The sequence below is a fragment of the Papaver somniferum genome, chromosome 5, assembly GCF_003573695.1.
Source record: "Papaver somniferum cultivar HN1 chromosome 5, ASM357369v1, whole genome shotgun sequence".
Classification (NCBI taxonomy): domain Eukaryota; kingdom Viridiplantae; phylum Streptophyta; class Magnoliopsida; order Ranunculales; family Papaveraceae; genus Papaver; species Papaver somniferum.
The window spans coordinates 193119544-193138165 of NC_039362.1; the positions used below are offsets into that span (position 1 = coordinate 193119544).

General features: G+C 35.0%; 1 protein-coding gene and 1 long non-coding RNA gene across 2 annotated transcripts; both read left to right on the forward strand.

Annotated features, from left to right (window-relative positions):
• Nucleotides 1-7526: 7526 nt before the first annotated feature.
• Nucleotides 7527-9012, forward strand: LOC113284138 (AT-hook motif nuclear-localized protein 23-like). The gene has a single exon (XM_026533554.1). The coding sequence runs from the start codon at nt 7805-7807 to the stop codon at nt 8681-8683; it is 879 nt and encodes a 292-aa protein (XP_026389339.1). The 5' UTR covers nt 7527-7804; the 3' UTR covers nt 8684-9012.
• A 2450-nt stretch (nt 9013-11462) lies between these two features.
• LOC113278397 lies at nt 11463-12311 on the forward strand. Its single transcript, XR_003325484.1, has 3 exons — nt 11463-11708; nt 11836-11966; nt 12065-12311. It is a non-coding gene; the product is annotated as an uncharacterized LOC113278397 (long non-coding RNA).
• The last annotated feature ends 6311 nt before the right edge of the window (nt 12312-18622 follow it).

Consider the following 18622-nt stretch of genomic DNA (forward strand, 5'->3'; position numbering starts at 1 on the left):
ATTCAATAAAATTCTTTGATGACCTATGTAATGAGTTGGGCCTTATCGACTTGCCTCTTTCCGGTGCGAAATATACTTGGAGTAGAAAACCTAACAAGAAGAGCAAAATTGACCGTTTTCTTTTCTCGTCGGATTGGGAAGATCATTTCCAAATATCAACTTCAAGCGACTTGCAAGACCTTTTTCGGATAATTTTCCTATTGAGTTATGCTCAAAGGAATCGGATTGGGGTGCTTGTCCTATTCGATTTCAATTAGCTTGGCTTGAAGGAACTAACATAATTTCTTTAATGAAAGAATTGTGGGAATCTTTTTCTTTTGTAGGCACGACGGGTGAATGTTTTTCATAGAAGTTACATGCTTTAAAGTAGAAATTGAAGGTGTGGAATCGTGACGTCTTTGGGAACATTAATAGGGCGATTGACTTGGCACTTACCAAGATGAAATAGTTGGATGAAATAGATGATGAAAGAGGTCTTACTGAAGGTGAAGAAGACATGCTTGTGACGGCTAAAGTGGAGTTTGATGTGGCTCATCGTCGTCAAAGCATAATGATGAGGCAAAAGTCAAGAATTAGATAATTTCGTGATGGAGATAGAAACACCAAACATTTTCATCGAGTAGTGAGGGGTCATAAAGCTTTTAACAACATCAATAACCTTCGTATCAATGGTAGATGGACCGGAAACAAAGAAGAAATCAAGTTGGGTATCGCAAATCATTTTGAGTTAGCATTTAAAGAAATTTCCAACAATCATCCAAGAATCAAAAATATGTGTCTAAAGCGTATTGATGAGAATGCAAGCTTATGGTTGGAGAGATCTTTTAATGAAGAAGAAGTTAAGAATGCAATTAAAGATTTGGGAATTGACCGTGCTCCGGGTCCGGATGGATTTCCTATGAAGTTCTTTCTTGTTTGTTGGGAGTTTCTAAAAGAATATTTGATGAAGGTTTTCGAAGAATATCATGACCATAATGTTTTTCATTCCTCTTTGAAAAACAATTTTATTGCGCTTATCCCTAAGAAGGCGGGTGTAGAAGAAGTAAAAGATTTTTGGCCTATTAGTCTTATTGGGAGTGTTTACAAAATCATATCAAAAGTTTTGGCGGAGCGTTTAAAGGTATACCTTCCTACTCTAATCTCAACAACTCAATGTAGTTTTGTTAAAGGAAGACAAATCCTTGATGGAGTATTGATAGCAAACGAATGTGTGGATTCTAGACTTCGTCAAAATTATCGGGGTTGGTTTGCAAGCTTGATTTTGAAAAGGCGTTTGATAATGTGAATTGGAATTTTTTAAATGAAGTTTTGTTCAGAATGAGGTTTGGTGGTGTTTGGAGGGCTTGGATTAGAAATCGTTTAACATTCTCAAAGTTCTCGGTTCTTGTCAATAGATCTTCTTTCGGTTACTTCGGTAGTGAAAAAGGACTTCGTCAAGGAGACTCCCTTTCTCCTTTTATTTTTACCATCCATGCTGAAGTATTAAGTTGTATGTTGAGCAAAACACAAGAACATGGTCAAATCTCGGGTTTTTCCGTCAAGGAGTGGGGAACAAAGATAAATCACTTGCAATTTTCCGATGGTACTATCATTTTTCTTGATGCTAAGAGAGAACAAGTTGATTTCCTTCGTTACCTTCTTCTTTGTTTCGAATTAACTTGGGGTTTGAAGATAAATTTCTCTAAAAGTAGCTTATTTGGAGTCGCGGTCGAGGAAGGAGTTGAAAATTATGCTAACATGCTAGGATGCAAGTATGAGAGTTTTCCTAGCATATATCTTGGCCTACCTTTGGGAGAAAGATAAGAGGCACTCAAAAATGGGAAAAAATACTTGAAATTTGTGGAAAAAGAGTTACTTCTTGGAATGGAAAAACAATAGCAAGAGGAGGCAAGTTAACTCTCATCAAAAGCGTTTTAGCTAGACTACCCCTTTATTATCTCTCTATTTTTCTTGCTCCTTGCTCCATAACTAAGAAAATTGATAGAGTTGTGAGAAATTTCTTGTGGGATGATGAAAATAGGAAAAGAATTCACAATACTGGTTGGAAATTGTCTTCAATACCAAAAGAAAAAGGTGGTCTTGGTATAAGAAGAGCTAAGAAAGTGAACTCGGCTTTGCTAAAAAAATGGTGGTGGCGCTTTGGCGTAGAGAAAGAAGCTTTGTGGAGGAAGATCATGGTTGAAAAATTTGGCGAAAGGTGGTAGCTTGTGGTGTAATATCTATAAAGAGCTTGAAGATTTCAATAAAAGTATTAGATTCAAGATTGGAGCGGGTAAGGAAACTAGATTTTGGGAAGATTCTTGGCTTGGTGAAGGGAGATTATGTGATATGTTTCCTTTGGCTTATGAAGCTTCAAGGACCAAGGAGTTCGTGGTGGCTAGTATGTATGAAGTTAGGGAAGGTGGTGTAAGGTGGGAGTTTATGTCTAGTGAAAGATCTCTCAAACCATAACAAATGAAGTGTTATCTATATCAAATCTTTTTTCTTCCATCTCTATTCAAGAAGGGGTTATGGATACCAGAATTTGGGTTGGTAGTGATCAAGGTCAATATACGGTCAATGATGGAATTACAGACAACGACCATCAAGAAGAGATGGATTATCCAATCAATGTTGTTTGGAGCAATGAGTACCCTCACAAAATCAATTTCTTTCTTTGGCTTCTCTCTCATGATTGGGTAATGACAGTGGATAAACTTTTAAGAAGAGGTATGGATGTCTCTAGTATTTGTCATTTTTGTGAGGAAGACGATGAATCGAGCTCACACTTGTTTTATGGTTGTTGGAGAATCCGAAGAATATGGGACTACTTTGTTTAAGGGTGCCACTTTGGATGGTCATACGACCCTAATATCATTACATCTATGAAGATTTGGAAGTTTAATTGGGGAGACGAAAGACTTAGTCGAATATGGAATAACATCCCGGTTGGTATATGGTGGTGTATATGGAAAGAGCGAAATGCAAGAACCTTTGATAACAAAAGGAAAACTTTGGCAAGACTCATTAGAGATATCAAATTAGAAGCATTCTTTTGGGAATCGAACACAAGATTGTTAGCGCTTACGGAAAATATGGTGATTTCTTTATCGGATTCATTTTACCGGCCTCCGAAGTTTTTATGTTTTTTTTTTTGGTAGCCGAATCCCCTTTCGGTTCCCCTTTTTTTGTTCGGTTGTAATCATTGGGTTAAGGTACCTCCCTTGAATGCCTTTTTTTCAATGAAATCTCTACTTGACCGATAAATATTTTTTTTCTCAAAGTACTACATTCTAACACTCTATAACCCACAACTCTTCAACTAGGTAAATAGTTTTTCGTCTGAAAATTCTCCAGATTGCCATCAATAAAAACCAAATAATTATTCAATTGTTTCATATTTAAATTATTATAAAATGCCTCAACATTTCAACTCTTTTGCTTAGGCAATATCTAGGAGTTTTCGGGTGATATTGTGTGAAAACTTGTTAACTAGAGACTAATGACCTAACGTTCCAGTTTTAGAATATCATTAAAACACAAAAACTTCAACCAATTAACGGAAGAAATCCCTCCAAGTGCTCACCAATAATACAACTAGTGGGTATTTTTTTATTAACCCAGGAAGATTAACTAATACAATTTGTGATTAAAAAAATTGTGGTCCAGTTAGGGAGTTGGGATTATATTAAGGAAAAGCTGATTTAGATTACTTTTATAGTGTCCGAAGACACAACTTGAATGGTTTAGGGTGATGCCATCATCATTAAAATTATCACGAAAGGTTAAATTATTCGCTAATTAAATAATTAGTCAGGGATAAACGACAAAGCTTAGTTGGAAACACTAATTAAAAAATTTAGCTGGAAGAATCAAAAGGTGAGGGGACGCGCGCGATGAGTGCGCTGAAATGGTCCTTGGATGTTGAAGCCGATGAAGATAAGTTTGATTAGTTCAAAACATTGAACAAATCAAGATTTTAAAGAAACCAAAGTTCATCGTCATTGATTGTTCGCTTACGTCTGATTTAGATGTCCGACCGTCTGATTTATGTCTGATTGTTTGTTTGAATCTAACTTCCCCTGAGTTAGATGTCTGACCGTTTGGTTCTTTCCATTTTTATGGTATTTGGCTTGAGTTCTGAATCTAATTAATTTTTATGAGTCAGATTTCAATAGTTTCGATTTTCAGTAGCTCTCTACTAGTTAATATTAGGTTTTGAGTCAGTCAGATTTATATAATGTATCAGATTCAGAAGAACCAGTCGAGTCAGGAAAGAAGGAAGAAAATCCGTCTAATTGAGACGAGCCAATCGAGTTAGAAAAGAACAAAAGAAAATCCGTAATTCGTTCATTAAATTATCGCTAGCTAACATGTACATTACAAGTACAAAGCTGCTACAGTATTATAAGTCATTCGACAGAAACTAATGGCCGGAGAGATTAAGCACAAGATGCAGTATATATATTACCTTAATCATTGCTTTGGTACTAATCTTTATTATAAACTCCTATTAAAAATAATAACTGGGAACGCTAGAATTCTTTACTTTTGCATATTAAAACTAAAACTGTCATTCTACATAATTTTCATTTGTTTAACCAAGCACAAAATCTATCGCAATAATAAAAATAATAAATAAATTTTCTTATCAATGAAATCAATCAACTAAGTGTACTTTTATTAACTGAAAAAAATTCCAAAGAGACCTTGAACTCAAAAAAGAATACTTCCATTTCCCTTTCATTTTTAATAAAAAGAAGTCTTTGATCCTTTTCTACTGCTCTAATGCAATATTTTTTGTTACCTTGGTTAATATATCAATCATAACTTTCATCATTTTGACAAAGGGTCTAGTCACCTAATTTTGATAGCCACCCACTCCACTTGTTCTTCCCAAGCAATTTCTCAACTCCTTCATATGCATGCCCCGATATTGCCATGTTGAGTAAAAAGTGCATCAGTTTTATATGCAGAACACCAACACTATTTCTTCTAATGCATCTGGAAAACTATTGCATTAACAAAGAAAACCACTGCACCAAAAGCAGGTGAACAAGATAAAACCAAAACACATGTTTCAAACGTTTTGGTTTTCATGATATGATTATACCTAGTAATTTCACAAGTTTGTGCATTAGTAACTCTTTTTCTTTTAGTGCACCGAAAGCAAAGTAGTTTATATCGTGTATTGGTTCGTATCGGCCCCGTCCGATACACTTATACAAAAGATTATATCGGTTTTTACAGGTGATACATCATTAAGACCAAGAATTTTAAATATTTTCAATTTTTCAATCTAAATTTTTTGATGTCATATGATGCATTAATTCTCAAGATTAAAAGCTTCAATGTACAAATTCAATCATATTCCAACATCATTACTGAATAAGATTGGGTTTTCAAGGGTATAAAGGAAGAATATAATTAGGAGGAAATGTTCCGTTTATAAATTTTAATATATAAATAATTTATTCTACCAAATTACTCTTTCCGATATTATCAATGTACAAGTGAACCTGATATATCCGTTTGTATCGACCGATATGAGTGTTTTTATCGATCCATCCTTGTATCGCCGATATTTTAGATATCGTACAGTTTTTTTCCCGATACACGATAGAAACCTATAATATCGGCCGACACAATCGATAGTGACTACCTTGACCGAGAGGTCATAAAAAATGCACCAAATTTATATATAGCATACTTAACGATGTAGTTAAGGCTATAACTTGTGAAATTACTATAACTTGGTTTTTTCAGGATTGAATAACATTTGGACTATATAACTTGTAAGAAAATGGAATGAAACCTCCACAAATTTGAAAATATAAAATTGGAAGTATCATGTTTAAAATGGAAAAACTAAAGAGTCTAAAACCCAACATGTTTGAAATTGTTGTTTTATTTTCACCTTTGTCATAAGCTAAATCTTAGGTCATCTATTTCAAGATTCAAGTAGTAGAATCGCAGATAAATATGTTGATTCAAGTTGTAGAATCAAGTAAGAGGTTGAATCAAGTTTTATGCGCCTAATGATCGAGCGAAAAGAAAATTTTACTTTTTTCGCCAAATGGTTTGGCGCAAATGGATGATGTCTGTTGATTGTTTGAGTGGTTGGCGCATTATTAGAAATTAATGAACATCATTTGTTGTGCCCAACTATTGGGCAAAAATAAGTATTGATTCAACTGAACCATAAGAGTTAATCTCCAATTCAGGATGATGTGTCGACCAAGTTAAAACTTTATTGGATATTGATGAAGAAAAAAAAAAGATAATTTGTTTGGACATTGAATTAGCTCTTCCACTAACATAGTTTTCGTCAATGAAAGTCGTTTGTTTTCTAGTACCTCATTGAATTCCAAGACTTTCTCGACCGTATTCATCCAAGAAAATAACTCTTTTAATTCTAAACCACCACGAAATTATGGAGTCTCCCTTTAATTCCTTCCGTCCGACGATCAGAATTTTTTAGTTAATTGGTTTGCTCTTATTTCCCTTCCACTTTCATGTTCCCCACCAGCCTAAATTGTTGATTCAAAATATAGATCAAGCAAGTGCTTGTAAAGAAGGTTGAGTGAAGTTTGATGCGCCTAGTAGATTCGCGAGAACAAAATTCAATTTTTTACCAACTGGTTTGGCGCAGATGAATGATCTCCATCAATTTTTTGAGTGGCTCGCCCATCATTGGAGATCGATAGACATCATTTGTTGCACGCAGACGAAATTTAGTTGGATTCAACTAAAATCAGAAGAATTAGTCTCAATTCAAGCTGATGTGTCCACCAAGTTGAAACTTGCTGTTGATGATCATAAAAATCAGCATATGTATAGAATAATATAAACCAACTTAAACACGCGAAGTCGAATTCAAATTTGTGCACTCCAACAAATTTGTGCACTCCAACAACGAAGGTGCTTAGATACTCTTATTATTGGTTAATTCATCTTTAAAAATCACTTTACTTTGTATTGGAAATATGATCAAAGAATATAGGTTTTCAAAATCCCTGATTTTTTAGAATACACAAATTTATAATGCATCCCGTTATTATTGAATTCGTATAATGGTATTTAGCAAAGTTATTTGAAAGGCATTCAAATGAATATTGTTATTTTTCATTGGGAATAATTTATTCATGAAAAGAATTTGTAACCTCGTTTGAATTTGTAACCTCCTTTGAATTTCATTTTAAGATATTTAACCCTTTTTTTTTTGAAGAATAAAAATAATGGAAAATACATAAAGATATTTATAGGTTTTGTATTATATACATGTAATAATAGCTAAATATTGCTCAATTTCGAGAGTCAACTCGAGGCCATTTCAGCTAATTAAATGGCTATATAAAATAAGCCATCTTAAATGGAGGGTAGCTGAGTTTATATTCCTAAATAACTCAAAAATACACTGAAAAAACATTAACTTCTCTAAAGTCTTGGACACAAACCATTTAAAAATTCTATAAGATGGGTGTGTGAGTTTGGCTGCATGTGATTGCTTATTTTATGTTCTTCTCTTTCTTCCCTTTCTATTCACTTCTTCTTATAATTATCAAAAAAAAATAAAAGAAAAGAAAGAAAAAGATCCAACCCCAATATTTTCATCATCATCAGTTTCTTCACTTTGTTTTTCAATATTCAATCTAGTCTAGGGCTCAAGTTCCTGAGTCTTTTTCTTTTTATTTTCTCCTCCATTTTCTTTATTCAAAAACATAAAAATAATCACACTCTAGCTTTCTTTAATTTACTCCCAAAACAATTCTTAATTTTATCTCCCGTCTTTCTTGTTATCTGTTTTCTTTTGGTTATTGTGGGGATGTCAGGTTTGGATTTAGGTACTGCTTCTCGCTATGTTCATCAACTTCATCCTCCTGAATTACATCTCCATAGACAACATCAAGAACCAGATCAAGATAATCACAACAACAACGGCAGAAATCATCAATTTCTAGGTGGTGGCGGCGATGATGATAACGACAGCGGTGGTCACCAAGGACTAGATGGAAACTCTGGAGGACATGGCGATATGGTTGCGCGTCGACCTAGAGGTAGACCACCAGGATCTAAGAACAAAGCTAAACCACCAGTGATTATAACAAGAGAAAGTGCAAATACTCTTAGAGCACATATTTTGGAGGTAGGAAATGGTTGTGATGTTTTCGATTGTGTTGCAACGTATGCTCGTCGACGGCAGCGTGGTATCTGTATCTTAAGTGGTTCTGGTAGTGTAACTAATGTTAGTTTACGACAACCGGCCACTGCTGGTGCTATTGTGACGTTACACGGTAGGTTTGAGATATTATCACTATCAGGTTCTTTCTTACCACCACCAGCACCACCGGGAGCGACTAGTTTGAGTGTATTTTTAGCTGGTGGTCAAGGTCAAGTTGTCGGAGGAAGCGTAGTAGGTGCGCTGATTGCTGCAGGTCCAGTTATTGTAATTGCGTCGTCTTTTACTAATGTAGCTTATGAACGTTTACCATTAGATGAAGATGATCAGCAACAACTCCAAATGCAACCATCTGTTTCTCAATCATCTGGAGGGGGTGGTCTTGGCGGCGGAGGTGCTGGTGGTAGCGTAAACAATCCATTTCCTGACCAATCTTCAGCTCTTCCATTGTTTAATCCACTCAATATGGCTGGTTGTCAGATACCTAATGATGGCTGGGCCGGGGCTGGTCGACCTCCTTATTGACTTGGATAGATCGATAATTAGATCAATGTAGAATTTCGAGTGCGTGTGGTGATGATGGCGTTATCATTGACTTGTTTCTGTAATCTTCGGGGTAGTGGTTCGGCAATGGCATTGGAGCAAAGGTTTACGGTGGAGTTTGAAAATTTGGATGATATTCAGAAATTAAGGTCAGATTAATTTAAGATCATCATCACCATCTTCTTGTACAATTAATTTCTTGTTTTTCTCTTATGTTGCTTATGGATATGCTTGTATTTTTTTTCTCCGTTTATAACCTATAATGGAGATTTGGTTTTTGAATTTTGATGAAATTATTTTCCCATTCATGATCACGTTTTGCAATTAATTCTGAATTTTTATACACATATTATATGCTACTAATGATTAATATATTAGGTTAGGTACTAATAATCGGGAGTTGAAAAAAATAAATAAATAAGGTTGCCGTTAGTTTACTAGAGCTCAACCCATGCCTTGATGATAAACAAGTTTATGATTAAGGTACATACAATTCAGTAGAAATTTAAATAAACGTTAATGAGAATCGTCTTAATTTATATGGTACAAAATGAGATTTTTATTTTTTATTTTTCCAGTTTTCTTTTGTCTGAGTTGTGATTAGGGGAGAAATGTCCTCGAACTAGAGCTAACTATTTCTCGTCGATAACTTAAGAATTCATGAATGTTTGGCTCATGGCTCTGCAAATGCAAATATGCATACAAGCACTAGGCATGGCAGGTGTCTCATGCCCTCTCATATTTGCATTTCATTCCCTCATAGAAAATGACTAAGTATCTTTAGACCTTTAGATGAAAATATGTATATACTTAGGATCGACCCTACGTACTATTCCTAGCTTGTATCCCCTTTCCTCACCTTGTTGTGCGTTCTGTGTGTTTATTTATCTTTCTAATCCTTGTTGTTGAGTTCGAAATTGGGAAAATTGTATTGTGGTTATACATTCTCTATCGGGCAGTTTTATCCTGGATACATCCCTAATGTGGGGGTATAGCATCACTTATTCTTGAGGAGTACCTGCAGGCTATTGTATCAAGGACGATTTACTAAGAAGGTGCCTCTGCACTCATGTGTCAAATTGTGTGTTCAATCTAGTCGAGTAACTTTTCAGTATTGCTAGATTCATCTTACATTTGTTGTTTCATTGTTACCATTTCTAACAATCTTAACACAATAATATTTTTATAACAACGAGAAAGAATGATTGATGTTGAAAGACCACAAAATTTTAACGAAAAGGATTCAAGAGATGGCAATCCAAGAAGTTGTTTTTCCTGAGTATCATGAGTTAGATCATGATGTTGTGACTCCTTTTGATGATGTCATGAATGAAAATGGAAATGAAGCTGAACTTGATGACTTGAATAGACAGAACTATATGGCTAAAAATCACATTATGAACTGTTTATATGATGCAATATATGATTTTTATAATGCTAAGGAAAAACTTCAGTGCTTTTGATTTGTGGAATGCATTAGAATCAAATTACTAAGATGAGACTGCATGGAGCACGGAAAATATGGTTTCTAAGTTCATGGATTTTAAAATGACGAACGATAAGTCTGTTGTGGATCAATTTCTTGTTCTTCATCAAATTATTAACGAATTTTTTTGCTAAAGGTATGGTTATTGATGAAACGTTTCAAGTGTTTGTTGTGATTGAGAAATTACCGTCTTCTTGGTCAAAGTACAAACGAAGATTGAGCCATGAAACTAGTTAAATCGGGTAAGAAGATTCAAGTAGAAGAAGCACCAAGGAAAAGAATATATCTTATGCAAGGGACATGTCTAAGAAAGCTCATGCAATTGAACAAAAATCTCCTAATGATGAAAAAGGTGATAACAACAAATACAACTCTAAGTGTGGTCTTCACAAGAAAGGTAAGTTTCAGAAATCTAAATATACCATTAATACAATTAAGGGTGCTTGTTATGCTTGTGGAATTCTTGGCCACATGGAAGTTTGCTGTAGTTGACGTAAGGACCTTAATAAGAAGAAACATAATGCTAATTTGGTTGAGAACAACAAGGACGAGTTTTCCGTTATGGGTTTGAAGTAAATTTGGTAACCAATGTGAGAGACTGGTGGGTAGACTCTGGGTCTACCAAACATGTTTGTAGAAACAAAGATATGTTCACCTCCTATCAAAAGGTAGGGGATGACGAGAAACTCTATATTGGTAACTCATCTGCAGCAGAGGTTGCAGGAAAAGGCAAAGTTTGGAAAAAGCTCACTTCTGTCAAGACTCTCACATTGAATGAAGTTCTTCATGTTCCGGACATCTGCAAAAATCTTGTTTCTTGTAGTGTTTTAGATGATAAAGGTTTCAAAATGATAATTAAATCGGGAAAAGTTGTTGTCACTAAGGGTAAGGATTATGTGGGTAAGGCTTATAAGATTGAGGGTGTGACGCCCACTAGTGGAAAATGGGGTTTTTATAACCCACAACCCGACCGTTAATGGCGATCAACTGACCGTGGAGCGGTGAAGACGTTCATAGATTTAATTAAAAACACGAAAATATTCTTTAACGGCTAAACACGATCGTTGAATAACAATTTTTTATTACCATATTAATCCTCTTCAACTACCGATGGCGCGACCGCTGAGCCTAAATATTTTTGTGGTTAGATTTTCTCGAGATTGAATCTGCTCACTGATCTAGGGTTGTGATTAAATATCTTCTCTCCATATTAAATCCCAAATAACCTTATCACTTTTTCATCTCTTTCATTTTTCTTCTCTCTCACCTCTTTCTCAGCAGAATTCCTCACCTCTCTCTCTCTGTTTTTTTTCTCTGTAAATTTTCATGGAGATCGAGTCTGCTCATTGACTTCCCCTCTCTCATATCTTTCATTATTTGTTCTCAATCTTCCTCCATCGTCTTCTTCTACAAAGTCTCCAGATCCATAAGATGGAGTACAAGTCAATACCCTCAAAAAAATAATCGATTTCAATGGTAGTCTGTGCTTTCAATTGTAAAATCCTTCTCACTACCAACCGGGTAATTATCTAAGGTTCATTCTTTTTCATCACCTTCAATTACAGAAATTTAATTTTAATATTAAGGTTAGGGTAAATTTTCAAGCTCTTGATTTTCCTTCGATTGAAGTATTGTTTTTCTTGATTAGGGTGCGGATTACTTCAACTGGTTCCTATTGTGATTCCTGATGATGATGGTGTAGTGGTTGTGATGAAGCAGAAGATGGTCAGTTTGCTAAGAAGATTTCTCGATACACTGTTGTCTGTTTTGTGAGGTCAGGTAATTAATTTTTTTTAATGGAATGATTTACTACAAGAGTGATCGTTACACTGCTTGTTTGTGATGTTTATTTTTTGTTTCTTTAATTTGTCTTTCAGGGATATTCTGATATCATGAGTTGATGTTGTTTCTGTTTGGGTGGTGGTTGAGAAGGAATTTCATTGTTTCAGTTCGGCTGGTGATTTTGAAGTATTTTATGAAAGGGGTATCATTGGTAGGTTGAGTTCAATTTTTATTCCATTATATTTATTGAAATTTCTAGTTTGATTACATATTTTAGATTGAATTCTAATGGATTATATACTATTTTTAAGTTTTTATTTTTTTTTATTTTGTAATCTTTGGTTTAGCAAGACTACAAATCAAAAGTAAGTATTGGGTTTTCTCAAAGTTCAGATTTTGATAAGGAAGTTAGTGGAATTGGTAAGTATTTTTATTTTATTTTGGTTTATGATAAGGAATTGGTATGGATCGTCTTCAGTGGATGAACCAATTTTCTTAGTACAAGAGCATAATGGACCTGCTTAATTATGATGTCAAATTCTTTGGTGATGGAGATGATTGGAAATATGGAACTTGAAGTTTGAACTTCTAAGTAGATTTGATTTTTTTAAGTTTCCCATTTGATATTTGTTGATGAAAAAGCGGGGGTCTATCAACCACATCGATTATTTCGCTTAGCAATCTGTATGGACTAACTCCAATATACTATTAATAGAATCAACTAGACAGTCAGACTCGATCTTAACAAAAAGTATATCTAGGAGTTATATCTCAATTTCTCGATTCAATACTTACTCAAGCAAGTAAAAATCCGCGAGTCTAATTGAGCACAAGAGAAATTAACTTGAACGGTAACAAAGACCAATGTTCAAGTATCAATCAATTTCAATCAACAACCAAAGGTTGGATTTACCAATTGATCGATTCAACGCACAACCTGTGATATTTCAATTATATAACAAAATATAATGCGGAAAAGAAATAACACAGACACTTGAAGTTTTGTTAACGAGGAAACCGCAAATGCAGAATAACCCCGGGACCTAGTCTAGATTGAATACGTACTGTATTAAGCCGCTAGAGACACTAGCCCACTACAAACTAACTTCGGTCTAGACTGTAGTTAAACCCCAATCAATCTCACACTGATCCAAGGTACAGTTGCGCTCCTTACGTCTCTGATCCCAGCAGGATACTATGCACTTGATTCCCTTAGTTGATCTCACCCACAACTAAGAGTTGCTACGACCCAAAGTCGAAGACTTTAATAAACAAATTTGCATCACACAGAAAAGTATATATGAATAGATAAATCTGTCTCCCGCAGAAATACCTACGAGTTTTGTTCCGTCTTTTGATAGATCAAGGTGAACATTAACCAATCGATAACCCGGACTTATATTCCCGAAGAAAAAACTAGAATTATCAATTACCTCACAATAATCTAAATGGTATGATGGCGAAACTAGATATTGTGGAATCACAAACGATGAGCCGAAGATGTTTGGGACTACTTTTCTATCTTGCCTATCGGAGAAATCAATCTCAAGCCAATCCTTCGATTGTACTCAAATACGATAGAAAAAGAAAGATCAGATTACGCAACTACAGAGAAAATAGTTGGGTCTATCTTCACAATCCCAATGAAGTCTTCAAGTCGTTAACCTACAGGGTCTCGATAGAAACCTAAGGTTAAAGGTGAATCGACTCTAGCTTATACAACTAGTATCACACAGGAGGTGTGGGGATTAGGTTTCCCAGTTTCTAGAGTTCTCCTTTATATAGTCTCCAAATCAGGGTTTGCAATCAATGCTACCTTGGTAACAAAGCATTCAATATCCACCGTTCGATGAAAACCTGATTAGATTCAAGCTAATATCTTTCAACTGTTAGATCGAATCTAAGCTTTTTATACACACATGAAATGTAACTTCATTTAGGTTTGAGTAACCTACCTAAACGTGTACAAGTCGTTGGTTCAACGGTAGTTAACCATAGGTTAGCCATATGAGCACTTTCGTATCAACCTTATTCTTCTTTACCACAACTAGTTCAAATGACTCAAATGAACTAGTTAGAGAGTTGTTCAATTTCTTAGATTTCATAGAAGTATACAAGACACAATCGAAACAAAAACAATTTTGATTCACTCGAATCGATTCATGAACATTATATCCACGGTTTGCAAAGATTGCATTCCTTGAAATATAAATGTCTTAGTTCACGAATTAAACAGTTTTCAGAAAATAACCTACTTAAGTACGCATACTGGTACGCGGAATAAAGTAACCGGATTAAGTTTGTTTTCTTTTCACAAACTCCAGCAGAAATTCACGGGATGTGAACTTCCGACAGTACGCGTACTGGTATGCGGACTGTAGTTCTGGTTATCCTGAGCAGCAAAGTACGCATACTTTGGTTCAAGGATATTGGACTTACACACATATGATTTATCTCACAATGTTTATATCCAACCATGGTTATGTATTCTAACTCTCATTTCAATCATTGAAACATTCTTAGAGAACGTTATATAGTTGTTGTTCACAAACTATTTTTCGTCAAAGCGATTTTCAAGTGATTAAAACTAATATGACTTTCTTCACTAGTAAAGATGAACTTGGGCAAAGTGAAAGCTTACCAACACATATTTCGAGAAATAGATAAGCGAGATAAACTCAGCTCGAAATAGTATATGTGTATAATCATAGTCTATATAACAATACGACTTTTGTCTCAAGATAGGAGATAAAGTAGACTTTTGAGTATTAGATAAGTTCAAGTCTCCACATACCTTTTTGTCGATGAAGTTCCACCAGTTCCTTGAGTAGTTCTTCATTTTTGCATGATGAACACCGTGGAGTCTGGAGCTCAACTACACTTTCTATCCTAATCCGAGACTTAGCTATTAATAGACCAGAAATCCAGACTTATAGTTTTGGCAACTAAACTTGACAAACAAGCTTGAGATAGAAACGCTTGCGAGTTCGACCGAGAAGTAATCTAACAGCTAGTGTGATTGCTGGTGCATGATGATGTGATTCTTCTTGGTTTTCGTATTACTATGATGGATTATCTTGCATATATACCTATAGTTGCTCTCTACTTTTATCATGTTTAGGTACTCTTACAGTGTCATATGCCATGTAATCTTTTTGAAATTGTCGGGCAGTTAATCATTTTTTCTTGTTTGAACTTATCTTTCAGGTTTTAAACTCGGGTCTCCGAAACATATAACATAAGCAATAGTGAAGAAGTACGGTTTCGTAAGGTTGACTTATGAAGTTGAAGGACTAGTTGTGCTGAAAACAACCCCGGTAACCATTCACCGTTCTTGTCGCAGCTTAGTAACTTTTTGTATTATGTTTTTATCCATTGGATGCACACCTATCCATATATCACTACATTTTAATTTGTGTAATGGCAGTTTGATTAAGATACTCCCATACTCGAACAATGTTAGTTTCTTTGTAAAATAACCAAATAAAAAAATTCCATCAGCGGTTTAAATATCATGTCATGGTTCTTGTGACTGAACCCTACTCTTAGTTCATAATATTGAGTTATGCATGAGTACTTTTTTTGTCGAATGTATCACCAGGTGGGTTTAGTCAGGATTTGTTAGTTTTTCTTCTTTCACACAACTCCATTTCGCTGGAATTTGTCTTTGTATCAAATATGTAACCATTTTTCCATTCTCAGTTCACCATTGTGATTAGTTTCATCTCAAATCTTGCAGATGAGTCCTGTGTCGTGCTCAGGGGTGTGTTATACTTGACAGACACGGGGTTCACAACAAAGGAAAGTGAGTGCTTAGCTTCAAGAACTCATTTAGTTTTGGTTCTTAATATTTAGTCTTTATAAAACTATGTTGAATACTTTCTTCTTGGAAGTATTCATTCCTTGTAGAATACTTTAGTCGGGTATTCGTGCATTTTATATATAATACTTCGGTGGGTATGTACAACTTTTATTGCAAAAATAGTTGAATCTGAATGCTATTGGGGATTCCAGGGATTACTTGTTGAAGATGGATCGATTATATGAAAGTGCCATTTGTAAGGGATATAAAATCTCAACAAAGAAGTTTGAGGTTTGTTTCGCCAGCAAACATGTTACATCTCCTAGTTTGGCTATTACATAGTTTTGTTTCTGAATGTAACTTGCTTTTGTTGGTATTTCATTGATAAGAGATGGGGATTGAGAAACACAGATAATGGACAAGCTCCGCTCGAACTCAGGTAAATCAAAAGAACATATCTGAGCATCATTCCTTATTATCATTTTAGTTGTTATTAGTTTCTCTAAGTCTCATTACAAATCGTATTAAGTTCAAGGTTATATTTCGTCTTTCAGGTTTTAAACTTGGGATTGCAAAACATACATCAGAAGCAATAGATATCTCCAAGGAAGCATTGGTACTTGGTTTTCGAATCTCCAATAAGATCAAACCCCAACAAGAATGCTTATGAAGATCCATTTGTCTTCACTGGAAGCGCGAATGAAGCTCCTCAATTTCGGCAACTGTTGGAGATGATGAGTATTGGGATGGAGATATTCAGGTAATAATGTTGGTTTCTAACACTTGTTTAGTGGCTTTTCTTGTAAGATTTACATTGGTCAGAACTCAAGATTTTAATCTTTTTTGTGTAATTTGAACCTAATGAATCAATGAATGTTAAATTGAATGATTATCTGTGTGCAAGTTTAATTTGATTCTCATTTTTATTTAATTTAAATTTGGGTCTCATTTGAGTTTGATTTGATTCTCATTTGAATTATAATTTGAGTTTCATTTGATTCTCATTTGAATTCTAGTTTGATTTTCATTTGTGTTTGATTTGAGATTCAGTCAGGCCAGACAACCAAATCTGATTTTTTTTTTATATTAAGATTTATATCTACAACTGATTGGGGTCAGTCATAACGTGCTGACCGTTAACATCGATCGTTGATATAAGATTTTCAACGACGCGCATAGCCACGTCATAAATGAAAAAGATGCTCAAACATCGACCTTTTCCCCGACTGCCAAAGCAAGTCATTTAACTCGTATATATGACTTGCTTCGACAGTCGCGAAACAACTATTTTCCACTAGTGGTCCCAAATCTTAAACCTGCTTAGCTAAAATGATTACGACCTAATTGAAGCATCCAAAACTAGATTACCGATTTTAAGAATCATAATTACAAAAATGCTACTAACAAAACCCAAATTCTCTGATATTATACAAACGAAAGTCTCTCGAGTGATATGAGTATAATAATGTGTTGTTTTACAGAGAAAAAAGAATACATATATAAAAGATAAATAAACATCTTCAGTTCACTAAGACTTTACACTACGGAAATGAATATCTTCACGTGCACCATTTCTTCTGATTACTGAAACTAAAGTGGGAACGGGTGAGCACATCATCCCAAAGAGGTTCCCAATATAAACAAATAACACTCAAGTAATCACCAACATGCATCATAGTTCTTACCATCAAGACCAGATAGTTAACAAACAAACATAGTATGCACACGAGTGAATTCCCAAGAATAAAATAGTATATATAATATTTAACCGGCTTACCCCGGCCTACGATGTAATATTCAACCGGCTTACCCCGACCTACTATAGATATAAAAGTAAAGTGCGTAATATTTAACCGGCTTTCCCCGGTCTACTAAGATATAAAAGTAAAGTGCGTAATATTTAACCGGATTTCCCCGGTCTAATAAGTAATATTCAAACATCGTAACATTGCCCTACTTAACGTATCAAGAAGCCGTGGGGAAACACGAACACTCCTTGCAGGGAATTCACATGACACATATTACACACATATTTACATTCATTGCAAACCTTGTTCACACAGATATTAAGAACACATCATGCTCGCAGATTGAAAAGAAAGCTCAATGATTACAAGAAGGTTACAGTGTTCCCACCTGATTGATGACAGGCCATGCCTACCTCGAGATCCACGATCCACTTGTTCATCTTTTAAATCGATCGTTGTTAATAGAGACTAACTGTTAATCACACAATCAATCTAAGAAATTAGCCAAACGGCTCATACAAGTCTATCTAATGGTTCTAAACCCATTTATATTTCTACACCCTTTTCATTATCTATATTTAGCATATCTAAGGTTTACTAGTTCAATTGTATTGGTTCTATACTTTTATAGTCCATTAGAAAGTTCTTAAGAATGTATATAACTTTGTAGAAGGAATCAAAGGTCAATTCGGACCATAAGGTCTAAACAATCAAAGTATAAAATATATGCCTAAGCCCAAGTCTATTATTCCAGCCTATTAAACTAAGGCCTGGTCTATATGGTCAACTGAGAGTCGCTAACGGTTAATCTAACAGTGAACAGGTCTCTAACAATCAACGTCAGTCAAATGGTCAAAGTCAGGTCAACATTCCAAGGTCAGGTCCAGACCGGTCAACTGAGTCAACACAGGTCAAGATAGGTAACTCAGTAAGTCCATACGTTCGACTCAGTCAGATTGACTAAGTCAGCTAGAGTCAGATACCCGACTAGGCTGAATGGCACAAGGCCAAAACCCTTGCACAGGCCAGAGCCATTACTCAGGCCAAATAACACTAATGCACCATCATGGTGCAACACCAAAACTCTTAAGTCTACAATACTA

Coding starts and splice junctions, on each gene's coding strand:
- LOC113284138 (XM_026533554.1), top strand. CDS start 7,805: ATGTCAGGTTTGGATTTAGGTACTGCTTCTCGCTATGTTCATCAACTT.